The 16,221-nt window shown below is 42.3% G+C and overlaps 1 protein-coding gene across 1 annotated transcript in view; it reads left to right on the plus strand.

The window, feature by feature from the left end:
* The window catches only part of LOC124556338 (zinc finger protein rotund-like), a 499,810-nt gene that overhangs the window by 131,659 nt on the left and 351,930 nt on the right, over positions 1-16,221 (plus strand). Inside the window, exon 2 of the mRNA XM_047130307.1 lies at positions 211-346. Coding sequence (XP_046986263.1) covers positions 211-346 — 136 coding nt within the window. The remainder of the gene's footprint in view (positions 1-210; positions 347-16,221) is intronic.

The following is a 16,221-nucleotide window of genomic DNA, read 5'->3' on the forward strand; positions in this document are numbered from 1 at the left end:
GGTGGGTAGGAGAAAGAGATCTCGCGTTTGTTTGGCTGTATCGGCAGCGGGCCCGGTGCGCAGGCGTGGCCTGGTGGCGCGGCGCCCCAGTGCGGCGGCGGCAGGTCGCCAGATGCGGGCCGCGGGCCCCGCGGCTCGCGCCGCCCCCACGTCCCGCGGCTCCTCTCCCCGCTCCGGCGACGACGAGCGCGCCTCCGCCCCCGCGTCCAGGCCGTTCCAGCTGCCGCCCGCGCTCTACAAGAGCTTGCTCAGCAGCGCTCTGCTAGACAAGGCGGCCAGCTGCGTCTCCGTGGGCGTCCCGACAGCCCTCCGTGCGTCTTCCGCCGCCGCCGCCCGCGCCCCTGAGGTACGAACAAACTTCGGCAGTCGCGTATACGGGGCGTCCCAGATCTTTTACACTGGCCGTACTAGATCCTGAACTCGCGGGTTCGAATACAGATTTTACTGAGGTGGTTTATCGGTGCTCGAGTCGGAGTCGGAAGCTACACAGTTGTACTCTAAGTCGGAATCGTTATGTACGAAATTATCATTTACGAATAACAACAACACTGCGTAAAATTATCGGTCTATTTACTCGTATAACGAAACTACTTTCTTTGGAAATTATTTACGAAAGAAGAATGAAACTTTTCGATTAAAAGATGTAATTTAACTGAGTTAAATCAAATTAACATGAATGTAAAACTTAATAATATAATCCGTCTACTGTTTTTAATAACGTTTTTATTTCGCCAGTGTACAGTTCGATGACACAGTTTCATCGTCAGAGCTCCAGTTGTTATCTAAGAACCTTCATTAGGATGACAAGAGATCAGCGACGCCAATCTGTTGGTGTGGGTGTGAAAGGATATATTTAACAAATGTTCAAATGTGTGTGAATTCCTAAGGGCCCAAACTGCTTAGGTCATCGATCCCCAGACGTACACACAACTTAAACAAACTTATGCTAAGAACAACACACACACACACACACACACACACACACACACACACACACCCTTGTCCGAGGGAGGACTCGAACCTCCGGCGGGAGGGGCCGCACAGTCCGTCACATGATGCCTCAAACCGCGCGGCCACTCCGCCCGGCTATGTATTTAACAAAGAGACATCTTGTAAAAATGTCAAAAGTTATTTGAGGTGAAAACGTTGGGCGCCTCAGCCTGTATATTTCGCTTCTTCTGCTAGCTCACTTTCGTATCAACGGTGATGTTATCAGAAATGGATACCAGCCCAGTTTCGGTGACAAATGAGTTGGGTGCGGCATATACACAGTAACTAACTCCGCACTCGTGTAGACTAACTTATCCAAATCGGAAAACGCAAAGAGGTATGGCTCGCGCAAATCTGAGTCTATAACACCTCGAGAATACAGGTTCAGACGTTTATAGTTCTTCCACTTAGTTTTGGTGATTTGCAGTTGATAGTAATGCCGAAGACAATTTCACAGCCATGTACCCCAAAAATTAATACACTTTCTAAACCTTGGAAAGAAAAAATGTATCATAAAAACCCTCTTTCCAATCTCCCGTGGATCAGTGTGGTGTTGAAAGTGAAGACATCACAAACAGAGCCCGTATATGAACTTCCTTTATTAATACTGAATTCACGCATAAAGAAATTATCACACTTATATGTCCGCCCCGGTAGCTGAGTGGTCAGCGTGACAGACTGTCAATCCTAAGGGCCCGGGTTCGATTCCCGGCTGGGTCGGAAATTTTCTCCGCTCAGGGACTGGGTGTTGTGTTGTCCTAATCATCATCATTTCATCCCCATCGACACGCAGGTCGCCGAAGTGGCGTCAAATCGAAAGACCTGCACCAGGCTAACGGTCTACCCGACGGGAGGCCCTAGCCACACGACATTTCCATTATATCACACTTATATCAACAATTACATGACTACTCTCCAAGTCACGGTTAAGTGCCTGGCAGTCGGTTCTTCGAAGCATTTCGACTGTTTTCGTTCCACTCTCGAAAAACACGCGCGAAAATTAACACTTAAAATCTCTCCGTACGAGCTCTAATTTCTTTTATTTCTTTCACAATTATCGTTTCTTCCTATGTAAGCTGGGACAATAAAGTACTTTCGCATTCAGAAGAGAAAGGTAGTGATTGAAATTTTTTGAAAGATATCGCCGCAACGAAATAGGCCTTTGTTTCAATGATTGCCAGTCCAACATATTCGTGAGTCTCTCTCTCCCATTTCGCGATAATACAAAACGCGCTGTCCTTCTTTGGACTTTTCTATGCCCTCCGTCAATCCTGTCTAGTTAGGATTCCTTAACGCAAAGCAGTAATCTAGCAGAGGACGACAAGAGTAGTGTAGGCAATCAGTAGACCTCTTGCGTCTTGTGAGTGTTCTGTCAGTGAAACACAGTCTTTGATTTATCTTTCTCATAATATTATCTATATGATCGTTCCAATTTACGTTGTTCACAATTGTAGCTCTTAGGTATTTTGTTGACAGCCTTTAGATTTATGTGATTCGTCGTGTAACTGAAATTAACGAATTTCTGTTTGTACTCATGTGAATGACCTCATACTTTTCATTGTTTACGGTCAATCGCCACTTTTTGCACCAAACTGATGTCGTAACTAAGTCACTTTGTAATTGGTTTTGATCGTCTGATGACTTTACCAGACGGTAAATGACAGCATCATCTGCAAACAGTCTAAGAGGGCTGCTCAGATTGCCTCCTAAATCGTTTGTATGTATTATGAACAGCAGAAAGCCTGCAACATTTACCTCGGGAACAATTAATCTCACTTCTGTTTTACTCGATGATTTTCCGTCTATTACTACGGTCTGTGACCTTTCTAAGAGGAAATCAGGAATCCAATCACACAACTGTAACAATACTCCATAGATATGCTAATTGTTTAGAAGTATCTTGTGAGGAACGGCGTCAAAAGCATTCTGGGGATCTAGAAATATGAATACAATATGAGATCCCCTGCCGATGGCACTCATTACACGACATCGTTTGGTCACTGCACACGCTCACCTGTGTGAGGCAATTGAAACCAATTAACACTACTCTAGTTCAAAAAGGCACCAGGTCCTCACAGAATTCCTGTTAGACGTTGTACTAAATTAGTTCCAAATCTACTAAGAAAATCTTGTGCGGCGAATTGTCCTGTGTGACGGAAAAAGCGCACAGGTCAAAATGGGTATAATCGCAAGATGAATGGGTATAAACGCTGTAGGATGCTGCAACGCATTGTGCGGTCGAACCACTAATTTAAGACATAGATCGCTTTATTCACACACACAAAGTCTTGTAAATAATACATGCAAGTGAACGGGAAGATTCCTTATTCCAATATACTGTCGACTAATAATCAAAAGACGATTGTACCTAATATATTCACAGACATGTGAAGGGGTTTAAGAATTTTGATTACAGAACCCAGTACGTTAAACTGAACAGCGTATGATCGACAGAAACGTATGTAATACCGGCTAACCCACAAAGTAGCAGGATAGAAACATTTACGTTTCAATATACATAAAATATTTATGAAAAAGAGAAAGAAGCGGACGTCATTGGATTGTGTATGGCTCGGTAACTCAAATCAAACCAGGAACTGAAGACAGTTTCACATTTAGTACATGATTAAAAGTTATTGATATATTTCTGGAGCCCAACGTTTAAAAACTTTCAATTAACGCTAAGAAGCGATATGGCATGTGACATAAACGTGAAGCTAGTGGTAGACTATGTCAAGGCCCATCCATATATTTGCAAGCAGTGTTCTGGGACAGTGCGGCGCACCTGTAAAGAAACCACATACAAAACTCTAGTCGACCGGTTCTACAGTACTCTTCCTTATTAAGTATATATTACAGCGGATATCGAACGAATTGAGCTACGTACTCCTAGAATCGCAGAAAATCATTATAGCCCATTCGAAAGTGTGACAGAAATGATTATGCAACGTAAATGGAAATATTTTGAAGAAGGGTGACAGTGTTCTCTCGAAACGCTGTTGGTTAAATTTAGAGAAGCGACATTCGAGGAAGAAAATGTGATAAATCCACTATTTTCATCGTATGTATTGCGTAGAGTAGTTGTTGTTGTCGTCGTCGCTATTGTGGTCTTCAGTCCGAAAACTTGTGATGTAACTCACCACGGTAGTGTATCCTGTGCGTAGTTACTGAAACCTACACCCACATGAACCTGCATACTACAGTCAAACACAGCTCTTCGTCTACAATTTCTACACCCACACTTCCCTCCATTGCCAAAATGACATATCAATCGAGCCCCTCGTTTACTCAAGTTGTGCCATACATTTCGTTTCTCTCCAGTTCTACTAACTAATTCTTCATTACTTATCCGATTTACACATCTAATCTTCAGCAGTCTTCTGTTCACATTTCACCACATTTCAAAAGCTTCTATTCTTTTATTATCTGTAATGTTTATTGTTAACATTTCTCTTCTGTACAAGGCTACACTCCAGAAAAATACTTTCAGGAAAGATCTCCTTACATTTGAACTCATATTGTATGTTAACAAATTTATCTTTTTCAAATACCATTTTCTTGCCATTGTCAGAAGATATTTTACATCCTCTCTACTTCGGCAATCTTCAGCCAGTGTTCTGATTAAATCACAGAATTCATCTACTACTTTTAGTGTCTCATTTCCTAATCTAATTCCATCACCAGCACTTGTTTCAGTTCGACTAAAATTCATTACTCTCATTTTACTTTTGTTGAAGTTCATCTTATAACATCTTTTCGTAACACTGATCATTCGTTCATCTATTTATTTGATCTTCCATCCCCTTTGACGTCTCTGACAAACCTCAAAATTTTTATTTCTACACTCTGAACTGTAATTCCATTCCGATATTGCTCTTTGGTTTCATTTACTGCTGCATATGAACTGTCACTTTCCTCTCATTCAATACATGAGCCGAGTTGGGCAGAAAATCGCTAAACTTTTACAAAGTACCGTTCATCAGGTATTTTTCAGTGGCTTGCGGAGTATATATGTAGATGCAGATTTAGAGAGATACAGAAATCGTGAATAATAATGCCAATAAAAGCCAAGTGCAACTAATCCTGGCTGTAGGCGTTAATCTTCACGTGAGACTATTAATTTCGTCGATGTTAGTCACAAAAATGATTACACTTATACACTTGTTTCGTAATATCGTCATGGCTCCATTTCCACTGCCGGCATGGTAATTCCTGCTAGTTGTTTGTTGCTAATTCACGGCCACTCGAGACGGAAGTTCCGCGTGACGCCACTGAGCGGGCGCGACCTTGTTGCACTCGAACCTGACTTCCAGCATCCGCTGGGAATATTCAGGTGGCAGCTTCCAGTTGCAGACGGGGGCGTCTAGGAGCGAGTACTAATGGCTGGAAGTCCCGGGGAGCCGGTTTGACTGCGAGGAGTGGCCGCGCGCTCCGAGCACTCCATTTACTCTTATTATAACACACCAGCACTGCCTCTACCTCTCTCTGGTCGAGCCCAAATAGTTGAACATACATTTCAGTCGATTGTCGGAGCTGTACAGCTATAACGATCACAATCTTTACCGATGTAAACAAAGTCTCTCTAGCAGATGCATAGGGCTATAAAAATATACTTCAAATTTATTAAAAGTTAAAAAATTAGCGGCACAATGTAAGCAGTAGAAACTATAAGTTCTGTCTAACCTATTTCCATCACAAGTTACAGCTGCTCATGTGTTCAAGTTTGACCTTCACACGTTGGAATAGGTCCTCGTCGGTGGTCTTCAATGCAGCAGCAGTGCGTTCCAGGAAAAGGAAGAGTAGGGGTTAGGGTTTAACGTCCCTTAGGTTATTAGAGATTGAGAACAAGCTCGGAATAGAGAATGCTAGAAAAGGAATGCTGTTAGCTCTGTTTGAAATGAAAAATGATGGTATCTGCGTCATTTTGTTTCATGAAACATCAAGAAAAAATAAATACTGATCATATGTCTTGTTTGTACCCGGCTCCACCCGAAAGCAGGTACAGTGTCTTAATCGCTACACCCGCGGTTCTGTAACTTCTGCAGTACACAAACTAAATGCTTTGTCATGCCCTTAAATTAGTGCGAACCTTGAACTGTAAGATCGAGAGAGTTAGGGCATACTTTACGATATTTTCCATTTCTGTGACATAGCTCTTCTTGCTCCATTTCAAAGAGTGTCTTTCCTTTTACTGATAACCAGACAGTTCTAGGCGCGCAGTCCGGAACCGCGCGACTGCTACGGTCGCAGGTTCGAATCCTGCCTCGGGCATGGATGTGTGTGATGTCATTAGGTTAGTTAGGTTTAAGTTGTTCTAAGTTCTAGGGGACTGATGACCACAGATGTTACGTCCCATAGTGCTCAGAGCCATTTGAACCATTTGATAACCAGACAGCAATGCAATGCTTACCTTCGGAGGATTTCTCAAATTCTAACACTCTTTCTAGAAATCATGTGCAGGAATGTAACAAGTAGCAACTGTTTCCCCACTACAATAGCTGCTGCCACCACGCGTCGTCCTGAGGGCAAATATGTGACCTCGTAGTTCGCCTCCTTCAGAAATATCTGCCTGGAAGTTTGCACTCTGCCCGCTTCTTGGCTAGAATGTACAACTTCGTTATTTCGGCACTATGTGAACTGAAACGAACCATTCCTCCGTAGTGTCAAAAGGTGGAATGTGGGTTACATTTCAGTTCCATACCACGAATTCCCGAGCTTGGATAGCCTCCCTGAAATCCTCTCCCACGTATCTCAATATGCTATAATATCTCACTTTTGTATCCTTACTTGCTTTCTTCATTGTTAGTTCCTAAGCAGTTTTATTATTCCCAATCGTATTGCACATGTGCAAATTTTATTAATACAGCATTAATTATTATTATTATTAACTACATTATTTTTTCTTGTTTATTTTTAATTATATTATTGATAGTTGTAGGATCCCAAACAAAATTTTTCTTCTTTTCGTTTCGGTCATCTGTGGACAACATTAATTGGGATCATTTTCTTTTCTTTCGCTCTTTATCCTCGTCCAGTATGCCTTTGCTATCACACTTTGCAACCCTCTTCGCGCCTCTGTCAGTGACATTCTGGTCATCCACCTATTGCCCTAGGAAACTGTGGCAGCATCGACTTTCATTTGACGTTTATCCTGTGGTATGCATCTATTTCTTGTGCTCATGTTTCTTCTATAGCTCTTTGTACCTCTTGTATCTATCGCTCTTTGGATTTCTTGCTCACAATAAACTGTTATGTCCATCTTCGCTGGTCCATTCTACAGATGTGTTCAAAGAAAATAGTCCATTTGTTCATGGCAGTGTCCGAGATCTTTTCCATCCCGATATGTTACTCTTGATTAGGTATTCTTCTAAATGAACAGTCTACAGTTCTTCGAGGACACAATATTTTTCAGAAAGTTCCAAACGTTATAGCTTCCTAATAGAGATTCAGACTCCCAGCAGCTTACAAGTTTTCAGGTTAGATCACAGGCTGATAATGTCTTAACTTTATATTGATCGAAAGCTGTTCATAATGGGTTGATTCGTACTACCGTAATGTGTTTCTGTCACATCAACATTTATCCACTCTCCTAGATGTTTAAATCCCTCTACTTTCTGAATTTTGCCTCCTTCTAAGATAAACCACGAAGAAATGGTTTTAATGTTCTTCATATATGGTGTCCCAAAGATGGAGATCTTTAATCCTGTAAGAGATTGGGTGGCTTGATTAGTCACATCCAACGATTGCAGCCGGAATTATTAACTTATAAACAGGCACTCTTTTACTCTTCAGTCACGTTTCAGTATCAGTATTTACTTTGACTGGAGGCGCTGGGTAGAATGCCGCCGTCACCAGATGCTCATCTATTAACCATACATTATTTTGGGTGAGTACTTTGTCATAAGTTCGATATTTTTGTTATTTAATGTGTTGGCTAGGTTTTGTGACGAAATTTAGTTATTTATCTGACGAGGAATCTATTTCTTGCACAATAAACCAAATAGTACGCGAAAAACGAAAACACTGCACTTATGGCAAATGCACTCAGGGAAAATAATGTCTAATTAGTGGATAGCTCGTCGTGTCGAACTAGACTTTGCTTTTAAATGCGACTAAAGCAGAAAAGTATCTTGCTTCTAATGTGCTTCCGAGATTGATGGTGAATAAGGCAACCAGTCGTAAATGCTTTTAAAATGCTTTATTTCAGTACCATAACATGCATAACATGTTTCGGGCTATTTTCAGATGGACAACGTTTCCGATTACATTAATGTTTATTCTTAAGTTCGATATAACATGGATAAATTGAAGGAATCAGTTCGTCTAAGAAGGTAGCAGGATATCACAGATATTTCACAAGACTTACGTGCAAGCATAATCGTAGTCGAGGGCCAACAGTCCCAAGAGCATAATTTCGTTCTTACTAGTGTGCGGTTGTAGTTTCCGGATAGTACCATCACTCCCCTAGCGGCTGAGGAAGGGGCCATCTAATTCTGAATCACTTGCTTAGGCAGAAGGGAACGTCACGTGGAAACTGACGTATCTCAAGCGATTGTTATCGGATAAACAATGGTAAACCGAGCTCAGACGATGAATTGAAATGCTTAAAAACAGGTTTTATCAAACTGCTACCAGTAACAACTCTTCGTTAACTTGCTAAAGTTATTTAATATTGCAACATGCTTCGAGGAATGACCTCATCAGTACGTCAAAAAAGGCAATACAAAAAATTTAACAACATTACACGTAGATCTTTATTTAGTTACTTTTATTTTGACATGATTTATGGCCTGCTATGTCCATCAGAAATGATTGTCTTCTTGAGGCGTATTTCACTTCTTCCGTTTCTGTGGCTATCTGGATTTTTGTTGTCCACTGTTTATTTGTGAAGAGCCATTACAAAACGTTTATTATAATCAACACCACTACGCACTAGAATGAAGATTCTAGTGATAGATCGTCATTCTAGAAATAACTTACGAGAATGCAGCCAGTTAACGTCGTTGGCAACAGCCGATATTTCGGCAGGAAACACTCCCCATTTTGAAGGCACAAACGAAACGGGAGATTGCTGTGTGTGGCAAATTAAACCCTCAGTGGACTGGGCTACGTCCACCAGAAACAACAGAAGGCGTACGAGTAAAGACAACAGAAGCTGTAACAACAACCAAAGATAACCAAAGCCAGAAGTTATCGGTCGCAAAATATTAATTAATGACGGATGGGAAATCAGCGGTGACTGTCCCTGGCCAAACAATAGAGTGACAGAGTTACTGCCACTTGCTAACCCGCCGTTAAGTAATCTTTCGCTGTCGATAACTTCTGGCGCTGGTTATCTTTTGTTCTTAGTTGTTTAAAGTGCGGCTTTCTATACATGCTGCTTTTCGCTTCCGGTTCACGCAGCGTGGCCCACCGAGGATTTAAATTGCGAGGCAAAGGGGCCTCTCCTTTCATTTGTTACTTCTTGTATTCACCTGTCGAAATATCGGCTGTTGTCGACGACGTAACCCGGTTGCATTCGCGTAAGTTACTCGAACATTCGACATGCCGGGAAAAGCTCGACTTCCACACCTCGATTCTAGTCCACAGTAGCGCTGATTATAATAAACAACATGTAATAAGAATTATTCACAAGTTTGTAAAGAGCGGACAACAAAAATTCGGATTTACCAAGTGTAGAAGTATAAAGCCGGAATTTTGTTGCAATAATTACACGTCTGTTGTTTGAAACTGATAAACAATATTTTATACAAAATAATCTCCATTGCTATTATACATTTCTCCCACCTCTCCGACAGGCTATGGATGCCACGCCAAGAAAACAGTTCTACGTTTGAAGCGAAAATGTCAGCGAGCCATTTTCGCACCTTTTCATACAAACTGAAGCGTTGTTCAGCGAAAGCGTGTCCCAGTGATGCAAATAGAACATAATCGGACGGAGCCAAGTCTGGAGAATAAGCCGCGTGCCTTAGTATTTCCCAACTGAATGCCTCGAACGTTTCCCTGACCCGGTTTGCTGTGTGCGATGGGGCGTTAGCATGGAGCAATATGACTTTGTGTTGCCTTTTTCCATATTCCATTCGTTTTTCACATAATGCTCGATTTAAATCGATCATCTGCTGTTGGTAGCGATCAGTGTTAACAGTTTCTCCAGGTTTTAGCAGCTCATAAGAGATGAAACCCTTCTGGTCCCACCAAGTACAGAGCATTTTCCAAAGCGATTTGGTCTTGCAGTGGATGTCGATGGTTTCCCTGGATTCACCCACGATTTGCGACGATTAGGATCTATTTTTCATCGCCTGTCACTGTTCCATGAAGAAACGACTTTCTTTTATATCTGGCGAGCAGCATTTCAAAAGTAGTCTTTCGAGTTGCTTGGTGTCTTTCATTCAGTTCATGCGGAACCCATTTTCCCACTTTCTGAACCTTTCCCGTAGCTATCAACATTCAATTGTTCCGCGAGTTCGTGTTGAGGATGATTATCACCTTTATCCAATAAGGCCTGCAGTTCTTTGTCTTGGAACTTTTCCGGTGGTATCTCGTGCTCGTCGTTTCTCAAGTCAAAATAACCACTTCTGAAGTTTTTGAACCACTCGAAACACTGTGTTCTCCCAAGAGCATGTTCGCCGAAAGCTTCGACAAGAATTCGATGCGATTCTGCAGCAGGTTTCTTCAAATGATAACAGAGAACCAATGATGTCCGAAAATCGTAGTTGGTAGGCACAAATCTCGACACGTTTATGGGTTTTAAACAGATACCGATGTACGGAACTTGGGCTACTGTGTGTTGACATTCGTCGTCAGCCGTTACAGGAAGCAGATGGTGCTGCAGACACTGTCTCATGGGCCCTACACTGACGGCTAGCACTATCTATAGGGAAATTCCGGTTTCATACTTCTACACGTGATATACAGAAATCCAGATTTATTTAGTACACGCAGGCATCGCTTGCTGTGGACAGAGCGGTTGTTAGGAATTAATGTCCAGATAGTATTATCTGAATCACAGTTGGTTTCTAGTGCTAGCAATAAAGCAAATAACCTTTAGTTGTTTATGAGAATATCAAAATACAAATAGCCAAAAATAATTAAAGAAGGAGAATACATCGCAAGAAGAGAGCCAATTCTAACGAACAGCACATGCCACAGCACATGCCAAAGTAGAAAACTACTACATTGAGATCTGTGTGTATTCGTGTCAAATGCTTTTGTACTGCTACCTTTCGCCTGATGATGAAGTGATACTTCAAACCGCGTTGCAAAAATAAATAATTTAAGCAAGTTAACGAAGAAACCGTGACCGGTAGCGGGCCCTGGTAAAGCTGTTTACAAAATTTTAAGAAACAGTCACGGTTTTAAAGAAGTGTGAGTGAGGAAACTGGTGGGAAGTGTGGCGCAGCGCGTGTGAAGTGTGGGCCGGCGCTGCCGTCTCAAGGGCAGGTGTCGCCCGCGGCGCTGCGCCCGCAGACACGCTCCCAGCCTCAGCACAATAACCCACAATCCAGCTCCAAGCTTCAAACGTTAAAGGAAAAGTTTACAGAAAGCTTGAAATTGTGCTTAAAAGTTGTATTATGGAACACCGGATGAATAAAAACTAGGCAGTTTGCGCTAAGCAAAAGCGAGTTTGTCACGCATCTCCGTGTTTATGACGTCATGTCTCCTGAACTGTGTGTCGTACAATGATGTAATTTTGCACGTTCAGTAATATGCTTAGATACTGCCTGCAAAGTGTGGTGCGAGTAGAATATGTAGTAAAGAAATGGCAAATTAAAACATCGTGCCCGATGTTGAAGATTTACTGTGCGCCATTTTAAGCAGAAGCTAATTTTTCACGCATCTAAATGTCTATGACGTCATATCTGTCAAAATACGTCGCACGAAATGATATAATATTGCAGGCGCGTCAGTGGTATCTGCGAATACTGTCTGCAAAAAAAAAAAAAAAAAAAAAAAAAAAAAAAAAAAAAAAAAAAAAAAAAACGTCAAATGTATGTGAAAACTGCTAAGGTCATCAGTCCGTAGCCGGTCGGAGTGGCCGAGCGGTTCTAGGTGCTACAGTCTGGACCCGCGCGACCGCTACGGTCACAGGTTCGAATCCTGCCTCGGGCATGGATGTGTGTGATATCCTTAGGTTAGTTAGGTTTAAGTAGTTCTAAGTTCTAGGGGACTGATGACCTCAGAAGTTGAGTCCCATAGTGCTCAGAGCCATTTGAACCATTTTTTTCATCAGTCCCTAAAATTACACACTACTTAACCTAAAATATCCTAAGGACTACACACACACACACACACCCATGCCCCAGGAAGGACTCGAACCTCCGCCGGGATCAGCCGCACAGTCCATGACTGCAGTAATGTCTGCAGAATGGGTCTCAAACAGGGTCGGTAGTACGGAAATAATAAAATGAAACGTTTTGTCCGATGATGAAATTTCACTACATGAGCAGCGAAAATGTAATACGTTATAAATTTTTTTCCTTTCTTCTCGTATGAGGGAGGGGTGACAGCGAGAAAAAGTTTCGTAAAGGTTTGAAATTATGTGTAAAACTTGTTGGAAGTCGCTAAGTGCTCTCGTTCTCAAATACTGAACGAATAAAGCCCGAGTACTTGCGCAGCCTCAGGACAAAACAACTATAACAAGCTATTTATTGTGTTAAAGTTTTAGCGTACGATTATACGTCTTTATGAGCAGATAATGATGGTTTTTTAAATCTGTCAAATTCCCCCCATAATTAAGCGAAATACTGAAATAAAAAATTTTATTGCTCCTAGAAGCCGTAAGATATGCAACCTCACCTGGTACTGAAATCCAGATTCCCGGTTACTCGCTTAGTAATATGGTTCAAATTGCTCTGAGCACTATGGGACTCAACTGCTGTGGTCATAAGTCCCCTAGAACTTAGAACTACTTAAACCTAACTAACCTAAGGACATCACACACATCCATGCCCGAGGCAGGATTCGAACCTGCGACCGTAGCGGTCGTGCGGTTCCAGACTGAAGCGCCTTTAACCGCGCGGCCACTCCGGCCGGCGCTTAGTAATATAAGAGGGTTTTTTCTTCTCTCCAAGGTCCGATCGGTCGCGAAATGGAAACGACAGTGAAAATCAAAACTCTTTTATTTGCAACATTTAGCTACATCTTCCAGCTACTTGTCTACATAGTCGCCACCACGACTTAAGACATCTGTCGTAGTGTGGTACCAACTTTCCAATACCGTCTTCACAGAACGCAGCTGCCTACACTTTCCGCCAATTCCCTGCTCCGGCCTGCAGCTACAGAGCAAGTAGATGAGTCAGGGGGAGCTAAATCTGGAGTGTATGGTGGGTGATAACACATGTCCCATCAAAAACGCTGCAGGAATGTCTTTGTTATAGCTGGAGTGCGCGGCCGAGCAATGTCACGAAGAAGCACAGTGGTAGATGACAACATGCGAATCGCTTGCTCTGAACTACCCTTCGTAGACGATTTTCTCGACTTTCCTGGTCAACTTCCTGAACAACATCGTCGGTTGACACTCCCTTTCTTCCCTGACCGCCAGCATCGTGAAGGTCTGTACGTTCTGCACCACTGAGGCACGTTTCTGTCAGAAATCAGGAGGCGACCCTGAATGACAGCACGTACTTCGCACTTGGCGGAAGACTCTATGGTTCTAAGTACCTTTACGAGCTCACTGCGAGCTCACAACTCGAAAGTGCAACCTGATGCGGTCGATGGGCAAACTATAGAGACACTGCACAACACATTTGTTCCAAGTTTCCTCAGATTTTCACCGTGGTTCTAATCTCACGACTGATCGACCGAGCGAGGTGGCGCAGTGGTTAGCACACTGGACTCGCATTCGGGAGGACGACGGTTCAATCCCGTCTCCGGCCATCCTGATTCAGGTTTTCCGTGATTTCCCTAAATCGCTTCAGGCAAATGCCGGGATGGTTCCTTTGAAAGGGCACGGCCGATTTCCTTCCCCATCCTTCCCTCACCCGAGCTTGCGCTCCGTCTCTAATGACCTCGTTGTCGACGGGACGTTAAACACTAAAATCCTCCCCCCCCCCCCCCCCCCCACGACTGATCGGACCTTGAAAAGAAAAGTTGCCGTTGTACATTGCAAGAGAGAAATGTGGCCTTCATATTTGATCTACAACATCACCACCATTAGCCATCTGACATCCGGTACTGATTAAAGACCTCTAGAGTTTCCCATGTATTACCATCGTCTAGCATACGTCAATGCACATTCCATTAAGTCGCCCTATCGTCTATTATATTTTGGAATGCAGCACAGAATTTTACTGCTTTACCCTATTTTTTTAAGCCTGTCAATCCTAGCAATTCCCAAAATGATGCATCTCTCCATTTCTCGCTGATCAGCCGTCAATTTTTGAAAAGTTGTCGCTTTAAGTGTGCACGTCTCATTGTAAATAATTCAATACTGGTACCTTGTATTTTCAGATATATCGGAAGTTTCAACTTAAGAAGCTCATTTAATTTACCAAAAGCCCTCCAGGCTATCACCCGTATCAGTTTTTGCTATTAATTATCATACAACCTATATAGTTAAATTCAGTGTCTTGTTACTAAACAACTGTTAGTACTGATTTAGAGGAAAGTGAGTCTAAAGCTTTCTCAAAATGTATAAATCCAAAGTAAAGTGGTATTTCGTACTCATTGCTACATTCTACAGTTTCATCCAGGCGAGGCTTGTACTCCATTGTCCTACTTCCACTATTAAAGCCAGCTAGTTCCCTTACTTGACTGAAATCCAACATTGATTTATAAGTGTTTGGTATTACTTTAGGTGAATTATTCGTACATAACGGAGGGGAAGCTGATACCTCTACAGTTTTTTACGTCTTGCAGTTCTCATTTCTTGTGAAGTTGAATATTAACAACATTGTTCCAAATTTGGAAGACTGTCCTCCGCAAACACTCCGTAAACAATTTTTCAAGTTTCTTTTGTGTTACTTTCCCTCCGACTGTAATCACTGCTCTGGAGAAACACCATCTTCTAATCACTGCTCTGGAGAAACACCATCTTCTCCAGGCGCCTTCTCTTTCTTCATACTCGAATGGCTTTATACACCTTATCTGGCATTATACGTTGATTAAACGTCTCTAAAAAGGTCACCATCATTAACAGGTGATGTGTGAAAAGCAATAATGTAAAAGTGCAAATAAATTAGAGTGATAGTGGCACACGTCGGAGGGTGTCTCCTACTGACGCACGCTTCATTTTTAAATAAAACACCGCGAAAAATACAAGCGACATCCTTCAATGGTTCAAATGGCTCTGAGCACTATGGGACTTAACATCTGTGGTCATCAGTCCCCTAGAACTTAGAACTACTTAAACCTAACTAACCTAAGGACATCACACACATCCATGCCCGAGGCAGGATTCGAACCTGCGACCGTAGCAGTCGCGCGGTTCCGGACTGAGCGCCTAGAACCGCTAGACCACCGCGACCGGTCATCCTTCAATACTACGATATATGTGCCGGTATTGAACCCTTCTCACCGTTGCATTACCAAGAGCGGGCAATTATTTCATATCTAATATTTCAGATTTGCATAAAGCTACAAATTACAAAATTATACTCGTAGAAAAAATCGGACGCATGACGGCTGTTACATTTGGCCTTGTTGAGCAACGTTCGCTACACGTGTTGTTAATCGGGCAAAACTGGTTGCAGTTAGTCTATTACGAAGAGTTTCGCAACATCTGATTTCATCTCTTGTTTGCGAAGATATTCGAAGTGATAGTCTGAGATTAAATGTACCACCTAGTTTTGTTGTTCATCTTACAGTTTATGATCGGAAATGTAACTGATTAAAACTTTTAATTGACTTGATTCACAGCTACGTCACAGGTGGCATGCATAAATAACAGCGAAAAATAACGGAGGGAGGATTTAATGAGGGATGTAATGCCCCACTACCAACGTTCGTAAATTCATGGAATGGAAGGATCACATCACACTGTGACCATCAGTCAGGTTCATTCCAAAGGATAATGTTTTGTGAAACTGCAATAACTGTTTGCCAAACTATCATTTCAACTGTCCGGCTAACACGTACATGGCATAAATTTATGATTGATGGTATTTTACGAACGCATTGTTAACTTTTCCACAGTCTTTGTCGCTGTCTGAGAATAAATAATGTGCTGTGACAAAATCCATTTCTTCATTATGTATGACAGAAAGAGGTGCTGCAGCTATAAGTCACTGCATC

The sequence above is a fragment of the Schistocerca americana genome, chromosome X (assembly GCF_021461395.2).
Source record: "Schistocerca americana isolate TAMUIC-IGC-003095 chromosome X, iqSchAmer2.1, whole genome shotgun sequence".
Lineage (NCBI taxonomy): Eukaryota > Metazoa > Arthropoda > Insecta > Orthoptera > Acrididae > Schistocerca > Schistocerca americana.